This window comes from Opisthocomus hoazin, chromosome 1 (genome assembly GCF_030867145.1).
Source record: "Opisthocomus hoazin isolate bOpiHoa1 chromosome 1, bOpiHoa1.hap1, whole genome shotgun sequence".
Classification (NCBI taxonomy): Eukaryota; Metazoa; Chordata; class Aves; order Opisthocomiformes; family Opisthocomidae; genus Opisthocomus; species Opisthocomus hoazin.
Window position 1 is genome coordinate 140452369 of NC_134414.1, and position 21392 is coordinate 140473760.

Below are 21392 nucleotides of genomic sequence, written 5' to 3' on the forward strand. Positions count from 1 at the left end.
TTTGTCTCAAAAAATCCAACTGAACATTTCCAATGTCCTAGTGGTGTTCGAGATGTTGTATTCTCAATTTAGTCACTTAATCCATGAAGTGGTGTCATAATGTCAGCAGGGTGTTGGCCACATGTCCTGCAATGAAGAATCTTGTCCCTAGGTCCAAAAAGTTACTGAGGCTCCATCCAAGATGGAAGATCCTAAAGCCAGTAAAGGCTGTAAGGTGTAGTGAAAATAGTCAGTTTCCAAAGCTCTGTGAATAACTCTGCCAACACCTCTTTGGCCATTCAGGCAGAGTGATGTCTTAGACTTTCCCAGGTCTTACAGAAATTCATCTGTCATTTTGGAATGCATTTCTTCGGCTGCATAATTCATAAGGAAAATTTTCAAAGACCCTTACCTGAAGCATCCTTCAGCAGCTTTTCCGTTGTTGCACGTCCAAAAGACTTCACAAAAAGGTCTTCACTGGACAGCACACCACAGCATGAGCTCAGGGAGCGCTCTGTTAGACTCGTCCATAAGCACGTCAGAAATCCCATCTGAAAACTTACAGCTCGTTGCTGTTCTCTTATGTGAAGGACAGTTTTCAAAATGGTACATCTACATTTTTTCCTATGTCAGATCCAGTCTGTCTCTGTCTGAGACAGTCTGAGGCTGTCGTAAATGGCTCCAGCAAATCTCCTGAGCTTCCAGGACAGCAGCATGGTAGATATGGACCTAGATTTGAGCTGGGAATTTGCCAGTTCTCCACAAGGTAAAATTCACAGAAGATTCAGTAGAGAAGTTTGGGAAAGTCAGCCTTGTAATTCAAATGAATCACGAGGTTTTGCTCATAACTATAGAAAATACAGACTGCTTCAGGGTCTGTGAATCCCTTTACACAACCATGGAAATAAGTGTTCTTGTAGAGCACTGCTAACAGTGTGCCGTGCTGACTGTAGTTTCTCGTTGGGAGAGGATCCTGTTCTGCCTCAGTTTCTCTACATTTTAAAGGGTTTCCAGATCAAATCCTGACTTAAGGTCTCCCATCAGTGGCAGGATTCCTTCAGGTGTTCCCAGTATTCCCAGTGCTGCTTTTGGATTTACTTCCAAGGGTGAAAATCCTGTAGAGAGCTGATGGGATCCCAGACTGCAGACAAGAAGGAAGACTGATGTCATGGAACTGGGATATAGTGGTGACAACTAAAGTGTTCTAATCGCTATACAGCAGAACACCTCAGCGCTGTACATGCTGTCATCGCTGAAGGCTCCAGTGGGACCCAGTCCTTCTGCATTACTTGGGACACAAAGGCTAAGCCTCGATCTCTTCTTTCAAGGCTTCTGCTTGTGCTGAAAAAGAGCACCACTCTGGGAGAACAGGCAGCATAACCAAATGTAGCTTGAATTGATACCTCTTTCAGCTTGGAGGCTGCACCTTGCTTTTCTTGATCCTCTCGAATGTATTTATTACTGGGAGAGGAGTCGCTGGAGTCCTTTGAGCATAGGTCTACACCTTTCCTGCCTCAAGGGCCCCCTGGTGGCACCAAACTTGGAATGTCTCTAAATACTTGACGGAAGGATTGTAAGCAGTCATCATCTGAGTTTCTCCACACCCAAAATGCCTGGCACAGAGCATGCTGTCAGCTGTCTCTCAAGTGGAGGAACCAGGAATGGCTCTGATCACACCACCGGTGTTGTGAGGGTCCTAGCTCAAACCTGGAGAAACGAGAAGTCCCTGTGTGGTCAGTCAGCATCAGATTTGGCTTGGCTGGGTGTCCACAGGTTGATTTGAACACACAGAAGTGTCTGGCTGGCTTCCAGCAGAAACAGCCCTTTGCCTAGAGAGTCCAAGGCTGGTCTAGGGAACCTGCAAGGAGATTCCTCCTCCCTTGAATCCACTCCTATTAAATGGGACACTATTACTTTCCTAATATCTGCTCCATAAATCTTCTCCTCTGGTCCAGTACAGCTCTTACTGTGCTTTTAGTCTGGAACAAGAAGAATTCCACGTCAGAAAAGTGGTACGTCATCCGGTATGTCCTTTCAAAAAACAGCCTTTCTGGGGTTGTACCATACTGTCAGGTGCATCAGGCAGAGCGTAACCGTGCCCTCCTCTCCTCTGTTTTTCTCATATTCTGTCGGAGGAAGGTTACCTGAAAGGTAAGGTTAAACAGAACAGCTCCTGCGAGCCTCTTGCACAACTTCAGGAGCCTTAAACGACTTGTGGGAAGGCTCTAGTAATCCCAGGGTTCACAACAGTCTTCTCTGCTGTAGCTGGTTTTGGGCCCTTTCCCAGTAGGATTTCCTCCCTTATTGGATCCCCTAGGCAGAGACTTGGAGTTTGACTGTTGCCCCTTAGGAAGTTAGGGGTCTGTTTTTCTCACTGTCTCCAACTCCAGTTGGTCATCAAGAGCCTATATTGGATGCCCAACAGCAGAGCCAGTAGCTGAGATCATGTCAGCTTTCTGGAGAACCTGTTCTGGGGTTGTCAGTCGCAGAATTTTCTTGGGGAAATGAACTTGTGGGTTTGGCTGGCAGGTCCACAGGTCCACAGGCAACCACAGCAACTGCCCCAAGTATCTTCAAATCTACTGGTGCTGCACTGTCAGGTGGGTTTAGGACACTGCTTGGGTGGTCCATGTCTCCCAGAGCCATCTACAGACATCAGCCAGCCGTTCAGAGTGCAATTCTACGTGACGGCAATGGCATTCTGAAAGTTTTCTGTCCTTTCCACTCCTCAGCACAGTTTCTCATCTACTCATTTGTGCTAAGGCAGCTGTCTGTAGGAACCTGCCATGGAAGCCATTGGAGTTATTCCCTATTCTAATTACACACTCACCTTTTCTTCTCCTCCTCCTTTTAAACCTAATGTTTACATTGGTCTGGCTTACAGCCCCACGAAGGGCCATATTAAGCCCCACGAAGGGCCATATTATCACAAACTGTGCATGGCAGGTGAGTATGTAGCCAGGGGCAGCCGTTCCCAGTGGCACTGAGACAGGAAGGCAAACTTGGAAGGGAGTCTCTTGGATCAATTTCCTCATGAGAGCAGCTGGAAGGCGGAATCCCACCCTCAGGCACCTGGGAAGGTTTCCAGGCCGTCTTCTGACCCTTCAATGAGCATGCCCCTTCACTTCAAGGAGTTCTCTGTTTTTTATATCCACCCCGAACATTTCTTTTTCACACACCAGGGCAGGAAATGTTGTTAGTCTTGGGTTTGGGTTTTTTTTTTGTTTTTCTTTTGAATAACTACTTTTGGCCCAGTATATTGACTGTAGCCTCCTTTTCCACTATTAAGGCTTCCGAACTGTACCTTGGCTCATGACTCTACCATTTTGTGCATATTTCTTCCTCTGCACAAACTGATCTGGTCTTACAGTTCAGACAGGGGACCCACAGAACCCTTGAGGCTGCCAGCCTTTCAGAGTGACTTTGACTTAAGAAGCAACACACAGAAAAAAAATGACAGTAATGAAAAAAAAAAAAAAAGAGAAACTCCTGTATCTCCTTGAAGTCTGGAACAAGTGAGCCCTCTGACCACCTGTACCTAAGGAAAAAACAGCAGGCCCCTGCTAAACTCAGGGGAAAGTCCCCACACCCACATGCCACCACTACCTGAGTTCATTTGGGTCCAGGAGCCTTTTCCTTCCTTTTCCCTGTGGGTTCTGTGCCTCAGCTCAGCAGTCATGCTCCTCTGCTGCTTCCAAGCCCTGTGCTGGAGTTTTCTGGCAGGGCAAGACCAGCCGGCTTTTCTCCTGCGTCTTAAAAAGGGCCCACACGCACTCTTAGGGAAGCCCTCCAGTCAGGGCTGTGAGCAAGGGAAAAGCCTGGGGAAATATGAATAGATAGTGTTTTATTCTCATGATAGTGATCAGCTGGCTTGGCTTCCATGTTCCTACAGAGACCCCCATATCCAAGGGCAGAGCAAGAGGATGCCATCAACCATTTTTCACGTCAACAGTCTGCAGGTGGTGAAGAGGCCACCACAAGAGTTCTTCCCATGAAAGAGCCTTGCTGTGAAAAAACATGGACCTCATTTCCAGCCAGATTTTGGTTTTAATGTCAAGCCACGGGTCATCCTTATGCTCCTCTGCTGGAGTAGAGGACCTGCCTCTATTTCACATCTTCTCCTCATGGGGAGAAAAATGTCAAAGATAGATTGTGAATGTAAGAGCGTAAAAAAGGTTGTACCGGTGGTCTCTCTGCCCTAGTGCCCTGCTGTAGCTGACACAAGATCCCCAAGGAAAGGCACTGAGAGACAGGGCATCATATAGAAGCTTCCTGTAATCAAGACCTAAGGACATCCTGAGCTGGCAGGCATACCCAGGCCATCGTGTTCAAAAGCCATTGAGGAACTGATCCTCCGCAAATTAACCAATCCTTATTTGAACTCATTTATACTCCTGGTCTCCACAACATCCTCTAACAATAATTCTACTCTCTTTGTGACATGAAAAATGAATTTCCTTTTGTTTTCAGTAAAATCAATGCCGGAGCTTACCACTGCTTCGTTTGGATTAGGTAAAATAGATCAAACACCTCAAGATCTGTACGTTCGAAAGGAAGATCTCCAGGGCCCAAGTCAGGTTTTTTTGTACCGCTCTTCTAAATCCTTTTCCATTCTTCCATATCCTTTCTTGAATCATGGATGCGTTCCAGTAACTTGTGCTGTAAACAGAGGTAACACAATCTGTTCGGTCTTTGAGATCCCATTTTATACAGCCTGCTATCACGTATCTCCCTCACTGGTGTCTTGTCTTCCCAGGATACTGTCTGCTGTTCTGGAAGCGTGATCCACATACTTTGTGTCGCAACATATAACCTTATGTTTTAATTCTTAGCGTGATTTTACCAGGGGTCTTAGGAGGCAGTTGCTTCCCATAAACCTTGCCAAATGAGAAGTGTGCACCATGCCAGGAGAGACAGTCGCACCTGCAGAGCTGTGAAGCTCTCCTAAATGCATTTTGGCAGCATAAGACAGCCATGGACATCAGAAAGCAAATCATGTGGCAGCCTAGCACCGGAAGCTCGCAGAGTCTGAATTTCTAGGACGCTTTCATCTCATCAGCAAAGTGTTTGAACTATCTAACCAGGACACAAAAGCATTAGCTGCTTTATCTTCTGCTCTCACACACACTAGAGAGAGTCCTTTGGTCTTTTGTGGCTTTCTGAGAAAAATCTGACAGGGAAGCCTGTTACAGCAGAGAGAACACTGCTCAGCGTGGCCTGTTCACCTCCTGGAGAACGGGACCTGACAGCTGCAGACAGGAACTTCTTAGAACCAAGAAAAATTATAAACGGCACCAAACCAAAAAACCACAAGCTTAAACCCATGTTTTCCCCATGTGGCCTTAACTGCACCCCAGTGACAAACTCCTGGCAGAACTTCCTAATATTTAGTTTGCTGGACCTCCATCTTGAGAAACCAGACCTCCCCTAGCCCTCATCATGACACAGGAGGTCCCACTCCTTCTTGGGAATTTTAAAGCCCCTTTACACAGAACTAGAGTTCCATCTCTTTGGTCCCAGCCTCCTTCGCGGGTGAATGAGAATCGGCCCTTGCACCAACAGAGCCTGTTGTGTGTGCCATGATAGCCAGTCGTCTTCCAGTGCAGTGAGGATGGGGCCACCTCCAGAGCCAGCAGGGTCTCTTTGCAGTGCTGAAGGCTACCCAAATGCTGGGCTTCATCAGCAAGAACAGAGCAAGCAGTGATTAATCCTGTCTTCATGCACGTGAAAAGCCACATCTGCAACACTGGGACATTGACACACCGGAGCAAGGCCAGCAAAGGGCTCCGAGATGGTGGTGGGGTGGAGGACACGACAAATGGCAAGGGGCTGAAGAAGAGCAGGGAGCGAACCGCTGCCTGACGCTGCCCAAGGCGGGTTAGGGAGGTGGCATGGGCAGACTCCTCTCACAGGGCCACCAAGAAAGGGCACCAGACAAGGACCGCAGGTTGCAACAAGTCAGCTGCCTATGGGACACAAGGGAAAGCCTCTCCTGCGAGGGTGTTCTGGCAGCAGGTTTTCAGAGGTGCTGGAGAATCCCCGTGGTTGGAGGTGGTCAGGATTCGCCTGGGCCTGGCCCTGAGCAATGCAGTCTGGTCCGAGTCCACCATTGCTGGGAGCAGAGGGATGGAGTGGAGAGCCCGGAGGTCCCTTCCCGCGTGAATCTTCCTGTGATGCTGCGGCTAGCAAGCGGGTTTATTTGACTTTGTGTTTTTTCTTACTGGGGCAGCAGAAGCTACCTTACAAAACTATTCAGGCTGCTACCTGCCGTGAGGTGCCAAATGGAGAAGAAATTGAAAAACCGTCTCAGCTGCTGCCACACTCTGAATTTCAGTCTGTCACACAATCATGTTGATCCAGCATAACTGTCTAGTGTTGCAGAAAGGGGCAATCCCATCTTCCCTTTCGTCTCTCCCGCTGCCTCTCTTTTGTCAGCACTGGTGAGCATCAGAGAATTGATCCAGCTGAAAGCTAAACTTTAAAGAAATAAATCCATTTTGATTTGTAATGAGCCCTTTCTGTTTAAAAATGCACTGTCTCCCTCCCTAGCAACTTTTGTTCAAAGCAAAGTGGTTGGGGATCCCCAAATCAGAGCCTTTATTCTCTTCAGGTGTGTTCTGGAGCAATGCTCTCCCCTTCCTTGCAGTGCCATCATCCACACGAACCTTCCCAGGGACTGTATTCTTCTGCAGATGATCTCTCATAGCGTCATATGCTCCTTTCGTTACCCTCTACATTTTTACATCTAGCTTTCCTACTAAGAAAGAAATAACTTATTCTTTATTAATAAGTATTTGCCTGTAGCCTCCAGAGCTCCAGTGTACTGTAAGCTATGGGCTCATGTTCTCCTGCCATGAAGCAGCGTGAAAACACAGCACATGGACCAGATTGACTTTTTCATAGCTCCTCAGGACACGTGCGACTAAGCCTAGAGCCAGACCCTCTCCGTGCCCTCTGCAGTGCTCATCCGCCAGCATCTGAAACATGTCCAAGGTGCCTCTTCTGCGTCAGAGAGACCCACGCTGCTGCCAAGAGTAAGACATAGAGAGGATCTGAGCCCCACGAGCAGAAGGCACATCCCTCTGTGGCAGTATTTCTTTGAGGGGATACTGGCTGTGTTGTCAGTTGAGAGTAACAGCAGCAACGGGGATCTGAGCCTGGCATATCTTGATCAGCCTGTCTCTCTCTTGATGCCCAGGAGACCATCCGTATTCCCCCAGCTCAGCTGCTGGGAGGTCTTGACACCACCCACATCTGTTCTAGAGATCCCCCCAAGCCAAAACAGCTCTCAGGAAAGACAGTTGTACAGTCTCCCTGCAAAACTGGCAGGAGACTGGCAAAACAAAGAAGCCACACCTAAGAAGGGGCTTGTGTGTAATCCGCTGGGGGAATCTGGGTGCTCCAGTTTCACTACATGTCCAGCATCATCCTTGCAGCCTGTCCTGACAACACTTTTGCCACCAGTCTTGGTGCCGACAACTCTTTCAGAGGTCTTGTTTGCTGGCCATTTCTGGAAGTGCTCACCTGCTTTCTGGACTACCCCTGATGCCCTGCAGTTTTCTGTCATCCATGACTGCTGTCGGCACTGGAGCTTCTAGCCCTCCGGGACCCAAGGACCCTGCAGATGGTTGGACTATCTCTCTCCAGCTACACCTGGGAGAACAGAACCACTCTCAGAGCAAGGTTCAGCTCCTGTCAGAGCGCTCCTCAGCTCCTTTTAGCCTATACCTGAGTCAAGGGAATCTTTTAGGACCGTTCTGCTACTGCCCCAGTCACTCAGCAACACATGGCTCGTTGGGTCGGTGCCTGACTCCTTCACCTCAACATCAGGTCATTGTAACTGAGAGCTTTCTCCTCACAGCTGGTATGCCTCTCCCGACCTTTGCATGCATTGGGTTCCTCAGTACCTCTTTGCTCTCGAGAAAACTCACTGCAGCCCTGGGACATTTGGGAGGCTATCACATATTTTTCCATTGGATTAAAAGCACAGCATGAATGCTGCAATAAGAAGTGAGTCAAAATGTAACCTAGCTTGCTGCGTGGATTTCTGTAGTTGACCCACCTCGCCCTCTGTGTTGCAAAACACAGAGGCTGTGACATCAAAGTCATCCTGCAGCATCAAAGATATCGCTATAACTAGATATTGGCCAAGGTACCAATACCCATCACCATCTCCACAGGTAGCCGTGGATGTCCAAAGAGGATCCTGCAGCATCCCATCTCTCCCCCAGGAAGGATGTGGAGGCCTTTTGAAAGAGAACAGTTACACACTTCTCTACAGCTAATGCTGGCCAGGAACAAGATGCTAGCTGCCAAATACGCTCATGAATGCTGCAAATTCTCTTCAGTGATTAAATAACTGGGGTTTTTTTAGCAGAAATGCAGCCCACAGCTTCAGTCAGCACGCTGCAATGTTGTTCCTGACTTTCTGATTCAGGTTTCTCTGGGACACTCAGCTATCTGCTGATGATTGTCATACAAAGGTCGCTCACCTTTTAGCACTGCAAAGAAGGAGGCTGCAGATTTGTCCAAAGACTCCATACAGCTATGCTTTCCTGCAGGTGTTCCCATGGGGTTCTGGGAAGCAGGCCAGTGCTAGACTCTCCTCAGCTCCACATCAGAGACCTGTGGTGACCCAGGCACTGCCCATTCAGCAAATCCTCTAAAAAGGACCTTTTCAAGAGTCTCCCAATTAATGTCAGGCAGCCAGCCACTCTTCTGCCTCCCAGCACTTCTGAAGAGGCACACTTTGGTTTTTGCCCAGAACTACTGGGAGATGTGAACTTTCTCTTTCCTAATCCTCAGCCCTTTTGGGGATCTGTCACCTCAGATAAATGGGTCCCTTCTCCAGGACCACTCTCTGATGCACGAGGCACAGATGATAACGTGCTGCTTCCAGGCATCATGTAGGGAAGAAGCCTGGAGCAACTGCTTCCTTCTGCAAGAAAGGAAGCATGTTTGGTACCCATCCTGGACTCCCAGAAGCTGAGCAATTTCCTACACAGAATCGATCTCAGGTTGGTGCCTTGTTAGAAATCATCACAGCCCTTTGCGAAGGAAGACTGGTTTGCATCCCTCTGCCTCCGGGATGCCCATTTTGACACATTTCCACATTGTGCATCTCACTCTCAGACTGCTAAGCTGTGAGCACCGGCTCCTTCCGGTGCAGGATTCTGCTGCTTGGCCCCTCCGCAGCCGCAAGGTGTTGGCTCGGGAACCACTGTGTCTGTCTTGAGCACCCAGAGAAGGGCAGCTCTGTTACTTCCCCTCTGGAGCCGACCTGAGATCTCTTCTAGCTCCCCAAGCTTCTCAGCCAGTGCCAGGAGTCTCGCAGGTAATCCCATTCTGACCTCTGGAAACTCCATTGCCTGTCCACGTGCGTGTTGAGTACCAACCTGCCTGGCAGCCTTTGCTCACACTACATCCCCTGCCAGACCTTCCCTTCTGTCTCACCAGGTGTGGCTGCTTTGTGCCTACAGTGCCTCGCCACAAAGTTATTAGTTATCTCTTACTAGTAAGTAACTTCTTTTTGCTTGTTATGTTTGCTTTAGCTCTGGGCAAATAGCAAGCAGGATGTTTTATATGAAGTGCTTTTGGTGAGTGCTCTATCTCAGGAACACCCAGCCCAGCTGATCTCAGGTTGCACGGCTGATAACCAGGTTTCCAAGTCACAGCGCCATTTCTTAGGTCAGTTAAAGTCTGCAAATAAATTGCAGAGCACCTCAAAAAGTCAGAACGAAGCAGAAGATTATGACTAGCTTCAGACCTGATGCTAAAAGGACCAAAACATGAAAGGGGAATCACTCGGAGAAAAACATGGTATCACAGAAATCTGGAAATGCAATGGAAAATTCCTTCAGCAAGACTAACTCAATGATACTGCCGAAGAGTATTTTCTATTCCTATTTTTATTGGTAAGTGTAGTTTGCACTTGTAAGAGATGCCAAGAAAGACAAGAAAAGCAATGTGTTAAGGTTGTGTGCAAGTGACTACTGCGGGTAACTCTGGAACCTGTCTGAAGCTAGTTAATGCCCAACACGGACAAAGGAGTATTCAGTGAGCTGGGCTTCTGCACCCTGTCCTGCGCTACTCCCGTCGCAGCCTGTCCCTCCTTCCCATGGCTCTGCCAGAGTCCCATGTGTCCCCGGCAGCCGCTCTGCCCAGGGAACCCATGCAGGCTGTTCCGAGAAGATGCTCCCGTGCTGATCTTGTTCCGGTCACTGTTATTTCTGCGGCGGGGTCCTGTTCTGGGAGATGACGAAAATGCCATTCGAGGGAGTCAGCATTTAAAATGGGTCGTTAGAGAGAAACGTCACAGGTGTCTTTGCTAAAGATAGCCTGGTGCTGAGTAAAACAGTGCCTCCAAAACCTTCATTTCACAACATGCTCACTCAGCATAACAGCCCCTTGGCCCCAAATGCCCCCAGTCGCAGAGAGCTCCTGCCGTTTTCCTGGGCTCTCCATCAGTCTCTCATGACCTCCCCTCATTGGGAATACGTATGTCTCCTTCGCTGGTTTGTGCAAGAAAGAAGCATCCCCTAGAACACGGAGTCAGTTAGGGGTGGTTTTGGAGACTAGAGGGGAACAGTGACATGGCACCGAGGCCAGGAGTGCAGAGTGGGTCGGGATGGAGGGGGAGAGCAGCGAAAACAATGCGTCCCCCGGGGTAAAGCAAGCGGAGGGGAGCAGACGACATCGGGCTGCGGAGCCATACGTGTCTCCCCACCACGGTTCCATCTCTCTTCTCTCTCTCTTGTCTTCACCCACACACTCACACCATTCTCGCACTGCTGATTCAGGGGAAAGAGAGGTTGATGCTTTCTGCTTGGACTGAGCACCACAAACTGTTTTTCTTCAACAGAAGGAAAAAACACCTCCCGCCAACCGTCACAAGTTCTCCCCCATCTTTTCTCCTCTCTTCCTCCCTCATGCCATCCCATGGGCTGTGTAACATAGAGGACACAGAGGACCACTACAAAACAGTCCCCAGAGACACTGAGGCGCACAAGGTTGCATGAGGTTCCCCTGCACCGATCCCACTCCTCGGGAGACTGAAGAGCCATGTGTGATAAAAGAGACAAGAGCAGTCACCACGACGGGGAGCTGCTGAAGTGAGGCATGCCACTTGCTCTCTTTTATCTTCCACCTTCACCACCCAGCTGAGGAAAACTAGAGAGCGATCAAGGATCCCTCCATGGTGAAGCAGCGGCCTCTCTGAGTCACCTCCCTTCCTTTACGCCCAGGAAAAGCCCCAGCCCAACCCTCAGGCGATGAGCAGCCGAGGGGCTTGGGTGTCTGAGACCTGTCATGAAGGGCTGATTAAGTCTGAAAAAGTCAGAGCCAGTGGGTTGCTGGAAAGTGTGAGACACAACAGTGGGGGTTCTCTGAGGCAAAAGGGGCCCCAGAATGAGGCACATGGGTGGAAATGTATGACCCTACGCAAAGCTCAACAGCTATACAGGAGCTAGGATAAGCCCCCTCAGCGTACGAGCTTGGGTGGGTCTTCCCCAGCGCTGCTGAAAGAGGAGGGTCCCTTGCTCACACCCCTGGCAGTGCCACAGCGTGCAGCCCTTCTTCTCGGTGCTGGCTGCCTCTCCTGGATGCTCCTTGCTGTCTCCTCAGACCACCTCAGCTTTGTCCAAGATTGCACCTGGATTGATTGCTCTGGCTTGATGGGTTACATGTGCCCTGGTTGGAGCTCACTATGGATCCTTTCCTCATGCTGCCCATGAACTGGCCAATGAGAAAAAAGAAACAAATCAGCACATTTTAAGGATTAAAGAAGGCAAAAAAAAAAAAGAACACCAAAAACCCAACAATAACAACAACAAAAAAAAGAACAGCAGAAAAAAGACCAACACGTTCTCAAAAGCCCTGAAACAATTAGAGACAAGCTGTAAGAGGCGGAAAGATCAAACCAAAAAAGGTAAGAGATGAAAGAAAAACATGAAGGGCACTTGCTGGGAAGTGTCTTCTACACTTTTTCCACTGTCTATGTAGAAGCGAAACTTGTAAGAAAAACAACAGCGACCCAAAGAATTTCCACTAAAAGATGCTTAGAACAGTGTCTCCGGTCCCTCCCTCCTCTCTCTCACTGGCTGCAGCCCTGCCTTCACGTGCCTCAGACTTGTACTGGTTCCTTGGTCGTGACGCATCTTCTTAGCAATACGAGGAAATTCGCTGCCCACCTGCAATATAAGAGCATCTAGGGAAAAGCTTTGATCAGAGAGAGAGACAGCATGAGAGCAAGCACGTCCAGCTGACCCCCTCTTGGCTCATCCACCCACTCTAACATCTTCTTTGCCCATGCTTCATTTTTATTGATCTCGTAAAGCTTCTGACTTGATCAAGCCGGACCCAAGTGGGAAGACGCAGCCTCTCGCCTCTCCTGGATGCCACCATGAGGCTGGTGTCCCTGGCGCAGTTCCTCACCTTCACTCTGCTGGTTTTCAGTGGTAAGAGGGGCTAAAGGGATCAGGGAGGGCAGAGTAGCTCACTAAGCTGAGTCTGGATGTCACTTGGTCCCTGACAGGTCTGGAGGGGAGAATCTGTGCCCTTCTAACCTCACCGAAGATGGCCAGATATTGCCCTCTGCTCCATGAGTCCCCCCCTTTGCCCAGCCCTCCATCTCGTTACAGCTGGCCACATCCTACCAGGAGTAGCACAGGGAGAAGGCAAGGAGCGGAAAGTGTGGGCCAGAGCAGGGAGCTCAGCTGTGCTGCCTTGCCACCTGAGCCCCAGAAAGATGTGGAAGAGCTCAAAGCAGCTGCTCGACAAGACATCCGTGCTGTGGAAGCGGCATGGGGGAAGGTACGCCAGGGCCAAGACAGATCCGTGTCCTTTTGGGGGGACTGGGGAGGGTGGGAGACACTTTGAGCCCCCTTTCTCCTTCCCCACATTCCCTCCTTCCACCCCGACCTCGCCTTCGCCTCTGCCCCAAGCCGCTGACTTTTCCCGCTCCCAGCGCCCATCAGGAGACACACATGGTGCTGGAGGTGGGCTACTCGGGCCTCCAGAAGACGGCCCTGCCCATGAGGCCCCGGGTGTCAGTCCAGGACTCTGCCTTGCGCAACGGCAACTTCTCCCTGCGAATCAACCCTGTCCGGAGCGAGGACGCCGGGCTGTACGAGGCGCAGGTGGCACACAACAAGGAGGTCCAGACCTGCTGGGTGGAGCTGGGGGTAATTACAGGTAGGAGAAAATGGAAACCCTGGAGAATGTCGATTTTAGGTCTGGGGAGGTTGCAAGGGTGGAATGGGGTGGGGATGATGTGTTTGCCAGGGCAGGTTAGGGTACAGGCAGCAGCCCCACGAAAGCGTGGAGCTTCCTGCTGTCTGCTCTCGGCTCTGGAGAGAGGAATGCCCGAGGGACAGAGCTAGGACAGGAGGGCCACAGAGGGATGGTTTGGCAGTCCCCCATGTTCTTTAGCTTCCCCTGCCTCCCCCTCTTTCTTTTTCTTGCAGTAACCCTCAGGTCACCCCACCCTGTGGTAGAAAACGAGCCGCTCTTGTTGAGCTGCAACTCTAGCCACCGGGCCAGCCTCGTGGAGACCCGCTGGTTCCACAACGGGCGCCTGGTCCACACCTCTGGGACCTTCTGCTCCTTGCATGGGGCTCTCTCCATCCTCCGGCCAGCCATGAGTGATGCGGGCTGCTGGTCCTGCCAGCTCAGATACTCCGATAATGAGGTCATTTCTGCCACGTACAACCTGCAAATTCTAGGTGAGCTCAGCCTCTGTCTTGCTAGTCCCCCATCCCCAAGTTGCTCCTTTCGTGTGACTGACCAACCTCAGTGGCTCCAGCTTCCCAGCACCCACTCTGTCCTCACTTCCCAAGTGTCACCTCCCTGCAGAGCTCTTTCCAGCCACCACTCCACATTGTCCTCTCTCTCTGGCTCAGGTTTTGATGGCCCAAAGAACCCTGTGGTCTATGCTGCAGCTGGCTCTGCAGTCAATCTACCATGCACCCTGAGCTACCTCCCCAGTGCCTTTGGGATCAGCGTGGTGACAGCCCACTGGAGCCGCCTTGCATGGGGACACTTGCAAGACCAGAGCATCCTCCAGAATTCGAGCAGCAGAAGCTTCCCCCATCGTCTCCCTGTGGTGGATCTGAGTGATGCAGGGCAGTACCGCTGTGCTGTCTCTGTAGGCAGCAAGACAATCAGCAGGGATGTGACCTTGGCAGTGGTTACAGGTGAGAGGAGAGACAGGGAGGTGCATCACTCCTCTGGGGTCCCATCACTTGCAGATAAACCTCCCCACATTTTGGTGCAGTGGGCATGGGTTGCTCCTGCTGATAGGTTCTCACCCCAGGGAGGGATACAAGGTCTCTATTCAGGGCATTGCACTGCACTGGACTGCTGAAAGCAGGGGTTTTCTGGGGTAACTTGATTATTCTTCCTGAAGACTGAGGAAGACAAAGAAAATAAATTAGAGCACATAATGAAGGAGGGGTGCATTAGAAGAAGGAGGGGTGGGCAAGAGATGTGGACCTGCATGTAGTCTTTCCTGAGGATAGTTTTTTCCTTTGCTGCAGTCACCCCAAGCATCCAAGGACCGGTTTCTGAGGGATCTCACTTGCTGCTCATCTGCAGCCTCACACACCTCCGGGGACATGAACGTTTCCAGTGGAGGCACCTCAGCTCAGCCCCCACTCACAGCAAGCTGACTGTGGCCACCGACCGTAACCTGGAGGGCCACAGGTCCAAGATGGGCCCTACCTTGGAAATACCCCAAGTGTCACAAAAGGATACGGGCACGTGGGAATGCAGTGTATATGGCCCAGAAGGCAGACTGGGAGGAGTGGAGTACGGGCTGCAGATCACAGGTACTGTGTCCCATGGATCTGTAACCAACCCTTTCTTTTCGCCCTGTTCAATTCCCTGTGCCCTTTCCCCTCTCAGCCTCACCTCTTCCTTCTCCCCTTTGACCACTTGGATCCCATCTTGTTGTCATCCTGCCTTAGCTCTCACCTGTTCCTCCTGTTTCTCCTTCCAGTTCCCTTCACCCTTTTCCCTTTTTGTGCAGTCCCAGCCTTGTGCCAGTGCAAAATCAATCTTCCCCTCCTTCCTAACTATGGTTCTTCCTCACAGGTGCCCAGGTCTCCAGCCCTCCCACCATCTTCAGTGGGCAGGTTACTTTTGGGCTCACACTCACACTCTTCCTCCTGCTTATGGTCTGCATTCTGGCTCTGGCCCTACAAAAAAGGGTAAGTGTCCATCATCCCATTTCTGTTCGTTTTCCTGTACATCACCCCTTATTGCACCTTCCCCTGGGTACCCTAGAGACAGCAGTGAAATGTCCCAGGGACACAGCAGCCAGAAGAAGAATGGGGCTCGGGCAGCCTGCTGAGGGTGTCATGGATATGTGGTAAAAGCTGTATCCTGGGCATCGGCAGGTCTGGCTAACCGTGGCATTCATCTGGGGGCAGGTCAGATGCTTCAGAGGAGGGGTAAAACACAGCCCATCCTTGGAAAGCACCTTGTTTATTCTTGCAGAGATGAAGCCACACTGCAATAGAGGAGGGTTAATTTCCAGGCTTTTGTAGGAGTCCTCTCTCTTATTCCTTATCTGGATGCTTTGTTGTAACAGAGTCTCCTGTTCCATATAAATGCCTGCTCGTCCCCAGATGCCAGTCTCGATGCAGTTCTGTTTTTGCTGGCTCAGCTCTCATGCCTCGGCTGTCGGCTTCTGACAACTTACTGCCCTTTGCTCAGCTTGTTTCAGCACCTCGTCTTCTGAAAAATCTGCCTTGCCTTTATCATCCCAAAGACAAGGCCAGGACTGATCCCTCCCCAGCACGCCACTGGAAAAAGCTGTGCAAACAAGTCAGATTGTTTCTCCACAGCCTTCATACTGTTTCTCTACAAATTAATTACATGGCAAATTCTTCATTCAGGGTTTCACTTTGCTGACAAATGACACCTCTCGTGAATAGCTGTGATGTAGTTGCCTTCACTCAGCTTCTTGGAAAGGGCCTACAGTGAAAATCCCCTTCTAGTGCAGAAGGGGCTGGTGGCTCAGAGCAATCTCAGATTGGGAGAACTTGCCTTGGCGAAAGAGCTGGGTGCCTTGAAGCTGCCTTGACCTGAAGATGAGGGATGTAACAGCTTTGATGTAAATTCTTAGCAAATCTTGGTGGCTGGAGGCTGAAGACAGGCAACATCAGAACAGAAGCAAGGTGGGCATTTTAAAAAAAAACATTGCGGGTAGCACTAGAGAGACTTGTGAGTGGTTCTTTGTCATCGACCCTTAATCAGCACTGACGGTAAAAGATAATCTAAAGCAGAGATCTACAGTTTCTGGGTGACTCTCTAGACTGTGCAAGTCCGGTACAAGATGATCAGAAACGCCCTTTCTGGCCTAAAACCTCAGACAAATAACCCTTTACAGTGTAGCTGTAAACCGTTAGCTAGCAGGAAAGAGGACATCTGGGTGTCCAGCTCTGCTAGCTTAAACAGCTCTAATCCAGCCAGGACACTTCTCACCTCAAAGCTTCTGTATTCGCCCTCACAACCTTGCTTTGCCAAGTAAGCAAAGCTCCCCATTCGCAGCACAGCTTCTCCATCCACTGATGGTCCTCCTGCCCTTCTCTGGATGGCCTCCCCGGCGGGCTCCTCCTTTGTGAGAGCGCAGGCGAGGTGCCTTGAGCAAAGATATTAGCTCTTTTCTTGTTCTCTCCCTCTCTCTGCTGGCATTCTCTGAGATTACATTTGCTCTTCTTGCATTGGTTGAATGCTGGCTGCTCGCCGGTATCTCTTGATGGGCTATTGCCCACATGTTAGAGATTTCTGTTCCGACCCCCTGAGCCTACCAGCGTGCAGGTGGTACTGGTGCATTTCATTCCCCCTGTCATTCAGTTTACTGCTCCGTTCTCCTGAAATCTCTGGGTCTCTGGTGACATTTTCATCCTCTTTCTTCCAAATGAGGCTCCTCAGCTTTATCAGCTACATAACTCATTAGCACTTTCACACTCTCGGTGCCATTAATGATTGGTCCCACACTGATCTTTGAAGACTTGTGCTTATCATTTGTCTACAGCCTGGCAGAAACCTGCCAGCGAAATCCCAGTCCCTTCCTCTTAGCTGAGACCGCACCTACCATATGCAATTCTTCTACTAATCTCTGCTTTCCAGTTGTATTGATTGCCTGTGTGTCACAGTATACTCTACCATTATCAGGAGCCCTGGGATCTACCTCTTTTTTTTTCATTGTCTAGGAAGTCACTTGTTAAAGCAAGATGTGAAGTCGATTCTGTCTTTAATTTGTTCTTATCTCATTTTGCATGAACCTTCATGCCTTTAATCATTCTCTCTGAAAAGGTATTGTAAAATCTGGCATGCCGTTGAACCTGACAGTGGCCTGACCATTGCCCAGATAATTCTTTGCTCTCTCTGAAGCATGTTCTGTCTTTGTTATTCCTTATGCCCATGACACCACAGAGGACAGTGTTGGTCAAGCCTTCCCCAGAAGAAACTGCATGTCTCAGAGAGTGGGACTGGGGCTCTTCCCGGCTCTAGGAGGGAATGGGACCCTCATGGCTGCAAGCAGTAGAACCGTGTCTTCCACAGCAGGGAGAAGCCCAGACTTGTGCCATTCAGTCTCCCTTCAATGCGTGATATTTCCCCTTCCTTCCCTTTCAGGCACGGTCTCCTGCCTTCCCAGCGCTGGAAGGGATGATTGCAGTCACTGTGCCGAGGAAGAAGGAGATGGAGGAGAACCAGAAAGAGAAGATCCAGCAGACTGAGTGCTGATGGGAGCAGGGACACCGGGCCCAGTCTGCATGGGAGAATGAAACTCTGTGTGCCATGCTGCAGAGAGATGGGCACCATGCAGACCTTTCAGGAGGGTCTAGGGATGGCATGAACATAGCAGGAGGCCATGGGAGCTCTGTATCTGCAGAGGGGCTGGAAGACGAGGCTCACCGCTGCAGTACGGTGGCAGGCAGCACAGATGCTTTGGAGCTACTGGGAGTATTTGAGCCAGCAGCTATTGCCTGCTCCAGTGCCAGTTCTCTCTCCCACCCTTTGCCCCTCCTTCATGGCCTCTCCCACAGCCTTTCACTGGTGGGACACTTCAGCGTGGGAGAAGGCTGGAACCCGGCTCCCCTGCAGCCTGACAGCGTTTCCCTCCCTCTGCCCACTCTCTTCTCCCTCTCCCCGTGCTGCCCTGCTCTTGCGCTCATTCAGTGGCAAAAGGGACCCCACAGAGGACTGCACATGTTGCACATATTGAGCATTTTATTTTATTAGAAACTCATTTTAGATCCTAAAATAAATCTGACAAAATAAACCCGCTGGCCCCTGCGTGTGCTTGTGGAGGATCGCGCCTCTTGACGGTGCCGGGTATACCCCCGCCTGTGTGAAGCAGCTTCTAAGGACTTTGCTGCCTTCTCTTTCTCTTTCATTTCTGTTCTACTGAAGTTTTCTGTTCAATTCTGACATTTTGATGGCGGGGAAGAGGAAATTAAATGCCACCAGAGAACAAAGAATCACAGGTTCAACCTCTCCTTTTTGCTGTGCTTCAGAGTATTTTTTTTTTCCCCTGTCTGGCTCTCCCTGCTCATTCATTCATTTATTCCTTCTGTCAGTCCTCACTTTTTCCTGATAGATCTCCCATTGATGTTAGGGCTCTCTGTCTCTCTCCTCTGGCTAAGGATGTACTTACTCATGTAATTGTGAGTCTGCCAGGTAATGTCTCCCATGACCCTCAGAGTGTTTAGGTTTCATCTAGTTAGAGAATGCTCTTCACCTACTCTCTGAACAGGTGGAGGACTGTGGTACCGCTTTTGAACAGTCATTGCACGCCACCCCAGAAGAAAGCCTCATGAGTAAAGAGAGTCACACATGTAGTTTCTCCCATATGGGTCACTGGGCTGTGGCTGCTCAAGCAAGGAGGTGGTGGTGGTACAAAAATGAAGATCTCAGTGTTCAGGAAGGGAAATTCCCTTGACTTGAGCAGAGGACTTCACTACCAGGCCAACTTTTCACTATTTCAGCAGGAACGTGAAGAGGCCTTCTTGGTGTGTGGTCCTCGCCTTCCCCCCAAGAGCTTCAGGCACACAGGTAATGAATGTGCTCTGGAATGCTCAGACTGCAGGCAGCAGAGCAGCACCCAAAAAGCCCAACTAGCCCACTTTGGGGAGCACGCCTGGGCTCCACAGCTTCTTAACTACTCAGCTAGCCATGTATTTTACCGAATGTGATACCCATTTCTCCTCTAAGTCTTAGAGAAATGCAAGCAGTGGTGTGAGGCAGACTTGTCTTCTTCAACTCTCTCACACATTTTCAGGCAGACACTGAAACAGCACCAACATGAAGAAGGACAGTCCAGCCTGGTACCAGGCATCTTCCTAGGCAAATGATAATGCTGCAGTTTTTTCAAGTTGGGAGTGGTCTGTCTGGCTTAGACTCCTCTCTCTGCCAGATGCTTTGGAGAAAAGGTGTGTTAGCCCCAATGGGGCTAAGGAGCAATCCAACATTCAACAGGACCCCATCATACTCTCTCAGTGCCTGACAGGGGTTTGCTCTCTCTTTTCATGCAGAGTGAGATGCTCCCTCCTCCTGTAACACTTTCAGTATTGCCTGTTACCACTCTGGCTGTTCTCATTGCTCAGGTGTGTGCTCAGTCTGTCTTTAAACCTCGCTGTTTTCTTGTACTCTCTGACTTGCTCTGGCAATCAGTCCTCGGGACTGCTTGTTCACTGTGTGAAAATGGTTACTCTTTATCAGTTTTGAATTCAAAGCTTTCTGTTTTCATCATCTGTTTTCTCCTGTCACAAAGGCTGGAAGAAAAGGGACTCCCAATCTATCACGTCTCAGCATGTCATCATTCTACAGCCTTTTATCACATCACTTTCTTCGTATTTTCCTATCCCCCGTGGACTCATTTCCCTTCCGGTACAAATACCAGATTTTGGGGACTTTCTCCTTGACAATTTGCTCAAGCCCATCTCTATGCATGGTCAACTGTCCTCGGATCCTTTGTTCTGGAAGAGGAGGCAGCAGCCCGGTGGGTGAGCAGTGCTGGCTTACACGGAGGTACAGTGCCTTTCTCCGCATTACTTCCATCCTGTCCTTCACGGCTCCTGACGTCTTGCCTGCTGTTCTGGCTGTTGTTCCCCACTGAACAGCACTGAGCTTGTACCGAGCTGTTCACTGTGTCCCCAGTGAAATGCTTGTTGTGATGCCCAGGGCTCTCGCCTGACCTGGTACAGTTACAGTAAGCCAAAGCCTAGAAGTATTTATGCAGTTTACATTTTCCCTCCAGCTACATGACTCTGTGAACAGCGATGCTGAATTTCATTTGCCTTCCCGTTGCTGATGAGCACAGCTTTCTTACATGTCTCCAAAGCTCTTGTCATTCTCTCGTCTCCCGACAAATTTAAATAGCTTCATGTCACCTACATACTTGGCCTTCTTGCTGCTTATCTCCTTGAACACTAGTAACTCATGTCTGAATTCAGATACTTTCGGGCCTCACTGCTGCCTCTGATGACAACTGTCAGTTTAACCCTCCTCCTCACTTCCCAGCCAGGGGCCAGCCCCAGGCGCACAGCAGAGCCATCCCGCTCGCCTCCACGCAGGGCCAGTCGGTTGCAGCTCCGAGGGGGCAAGGAGAAGGTGCTTGCTGCAGAGGATGCTTGCTTTGTTCCAAGATGCAAACCTCCAGCTGAGCACTGGTTATTCACTGTAACACGGGTAGTCTTGCTTCATGACTCTTCACCAACAACTGACGATACCTGGAGCCAGCTTGACCAGAGGCATTCACACAGTTGTGTACGGTTACACTGCAAGACCTTGGGTACACAGTACGCACCTCCACAGTCACTGTAGTACCTGTATCGGGTCCTGAAACCACTTTATTTGTAACGGAGAGTACAGTGGTGGCTGAGGTGCATAATCTATGAGGTGCCTATGTTAGGGTGACACCATCTAAAAGGGCTACGAGGCCTCAGACACGGTTGTATATAAATACAAATTCCACCAGCTTTGGCGCGCTGAGAATGGTATCTGAAGCTTCACAGATGCTGCAATCTTGCTTTTGTAACCTGCAAAGCACTTCACGCAGATGAGCATTACTGACAAAATATGGGCACCGACAGAAGTGACAAGCGTGGCCGTTGAGCTGTTTGGTTTGACAGGCCTCAAGGAAAAAGGCTCAAAAGCCAGCCACCACCAATGCAGAAATAAATGTCTATGGCCACAGAAAGCTTTCCTTCCCAAATGCTGCAGGATAAAGAATGGATCAGCACAACACTAGGAAGCAGGAAAATATTTCTGAACACTGGGGGAATTGAGATGGCACAAGGCAAATCAGTACAGCTGAAGTGGAAGGACCGAGAGCCTGTACAATAAAGCAAACAAATCTGGAAATCTGTCCTAGGTGGAATCAATGAGCAGGAGCAGCAAATAAA

The 21392-nt window shown here is 50.0% G+C and overlaps 1 protein-coding gene across 1 annotated transcript; it reads left to right on the forward strand.

Annotated features, from left to right (window-relative positions):
* The first annotated feature begins 12346 nt into the window (after positions 1-12346).
* Positions 12347-17750, forward strand: LAG3 (lymphocyte activating 3). The gene is made up of 8 exons (XM_009932045.2): positions 12347-12434; positions 12618-12789; positions 12944-13170; positions 13443-13700; positions 13878-14171; positions 14514-14804; positions 15070-15185; positions 17620-17750. The coding sequence occupies exons 1-8, from the start codon at positions 12380-12382 to the stop codon at positions 17728-17730; spliced, it is 1524 nt and encodes a 507-aa protein (XP_009930347.2). The 5' UTR covers positions 12347-12379; the 3' UTR covers positions 17731-17750.
* The last annotated feature ends 3642 nt before the right edge of the window (positions 17751-21392 follow it).

Coding starts and splice junctions, on each gene's coding strand:
- LAG3 (XM_009932045.2), top strand. CDS start 12,380: ATGAGGCTGGTGTCCCTGGCGCAGTTCCTCACCTTCACTCTGCTGGTT. Junction 14,805..15,069: donor GTACGGGCTGCAGATCACAG/GTACTGTGTCCC, acceptor TCTTCCTCACAG/GTGCCCAGGTCTCCAGCCCT. Junction 15,186..17,619: donor CTCTGGCCCTACAAAAAAGG/GTAAGTGTCCAT, acceptor CTTCCCTTTCAG/GCACGGTCTCCTGCCTTCCC.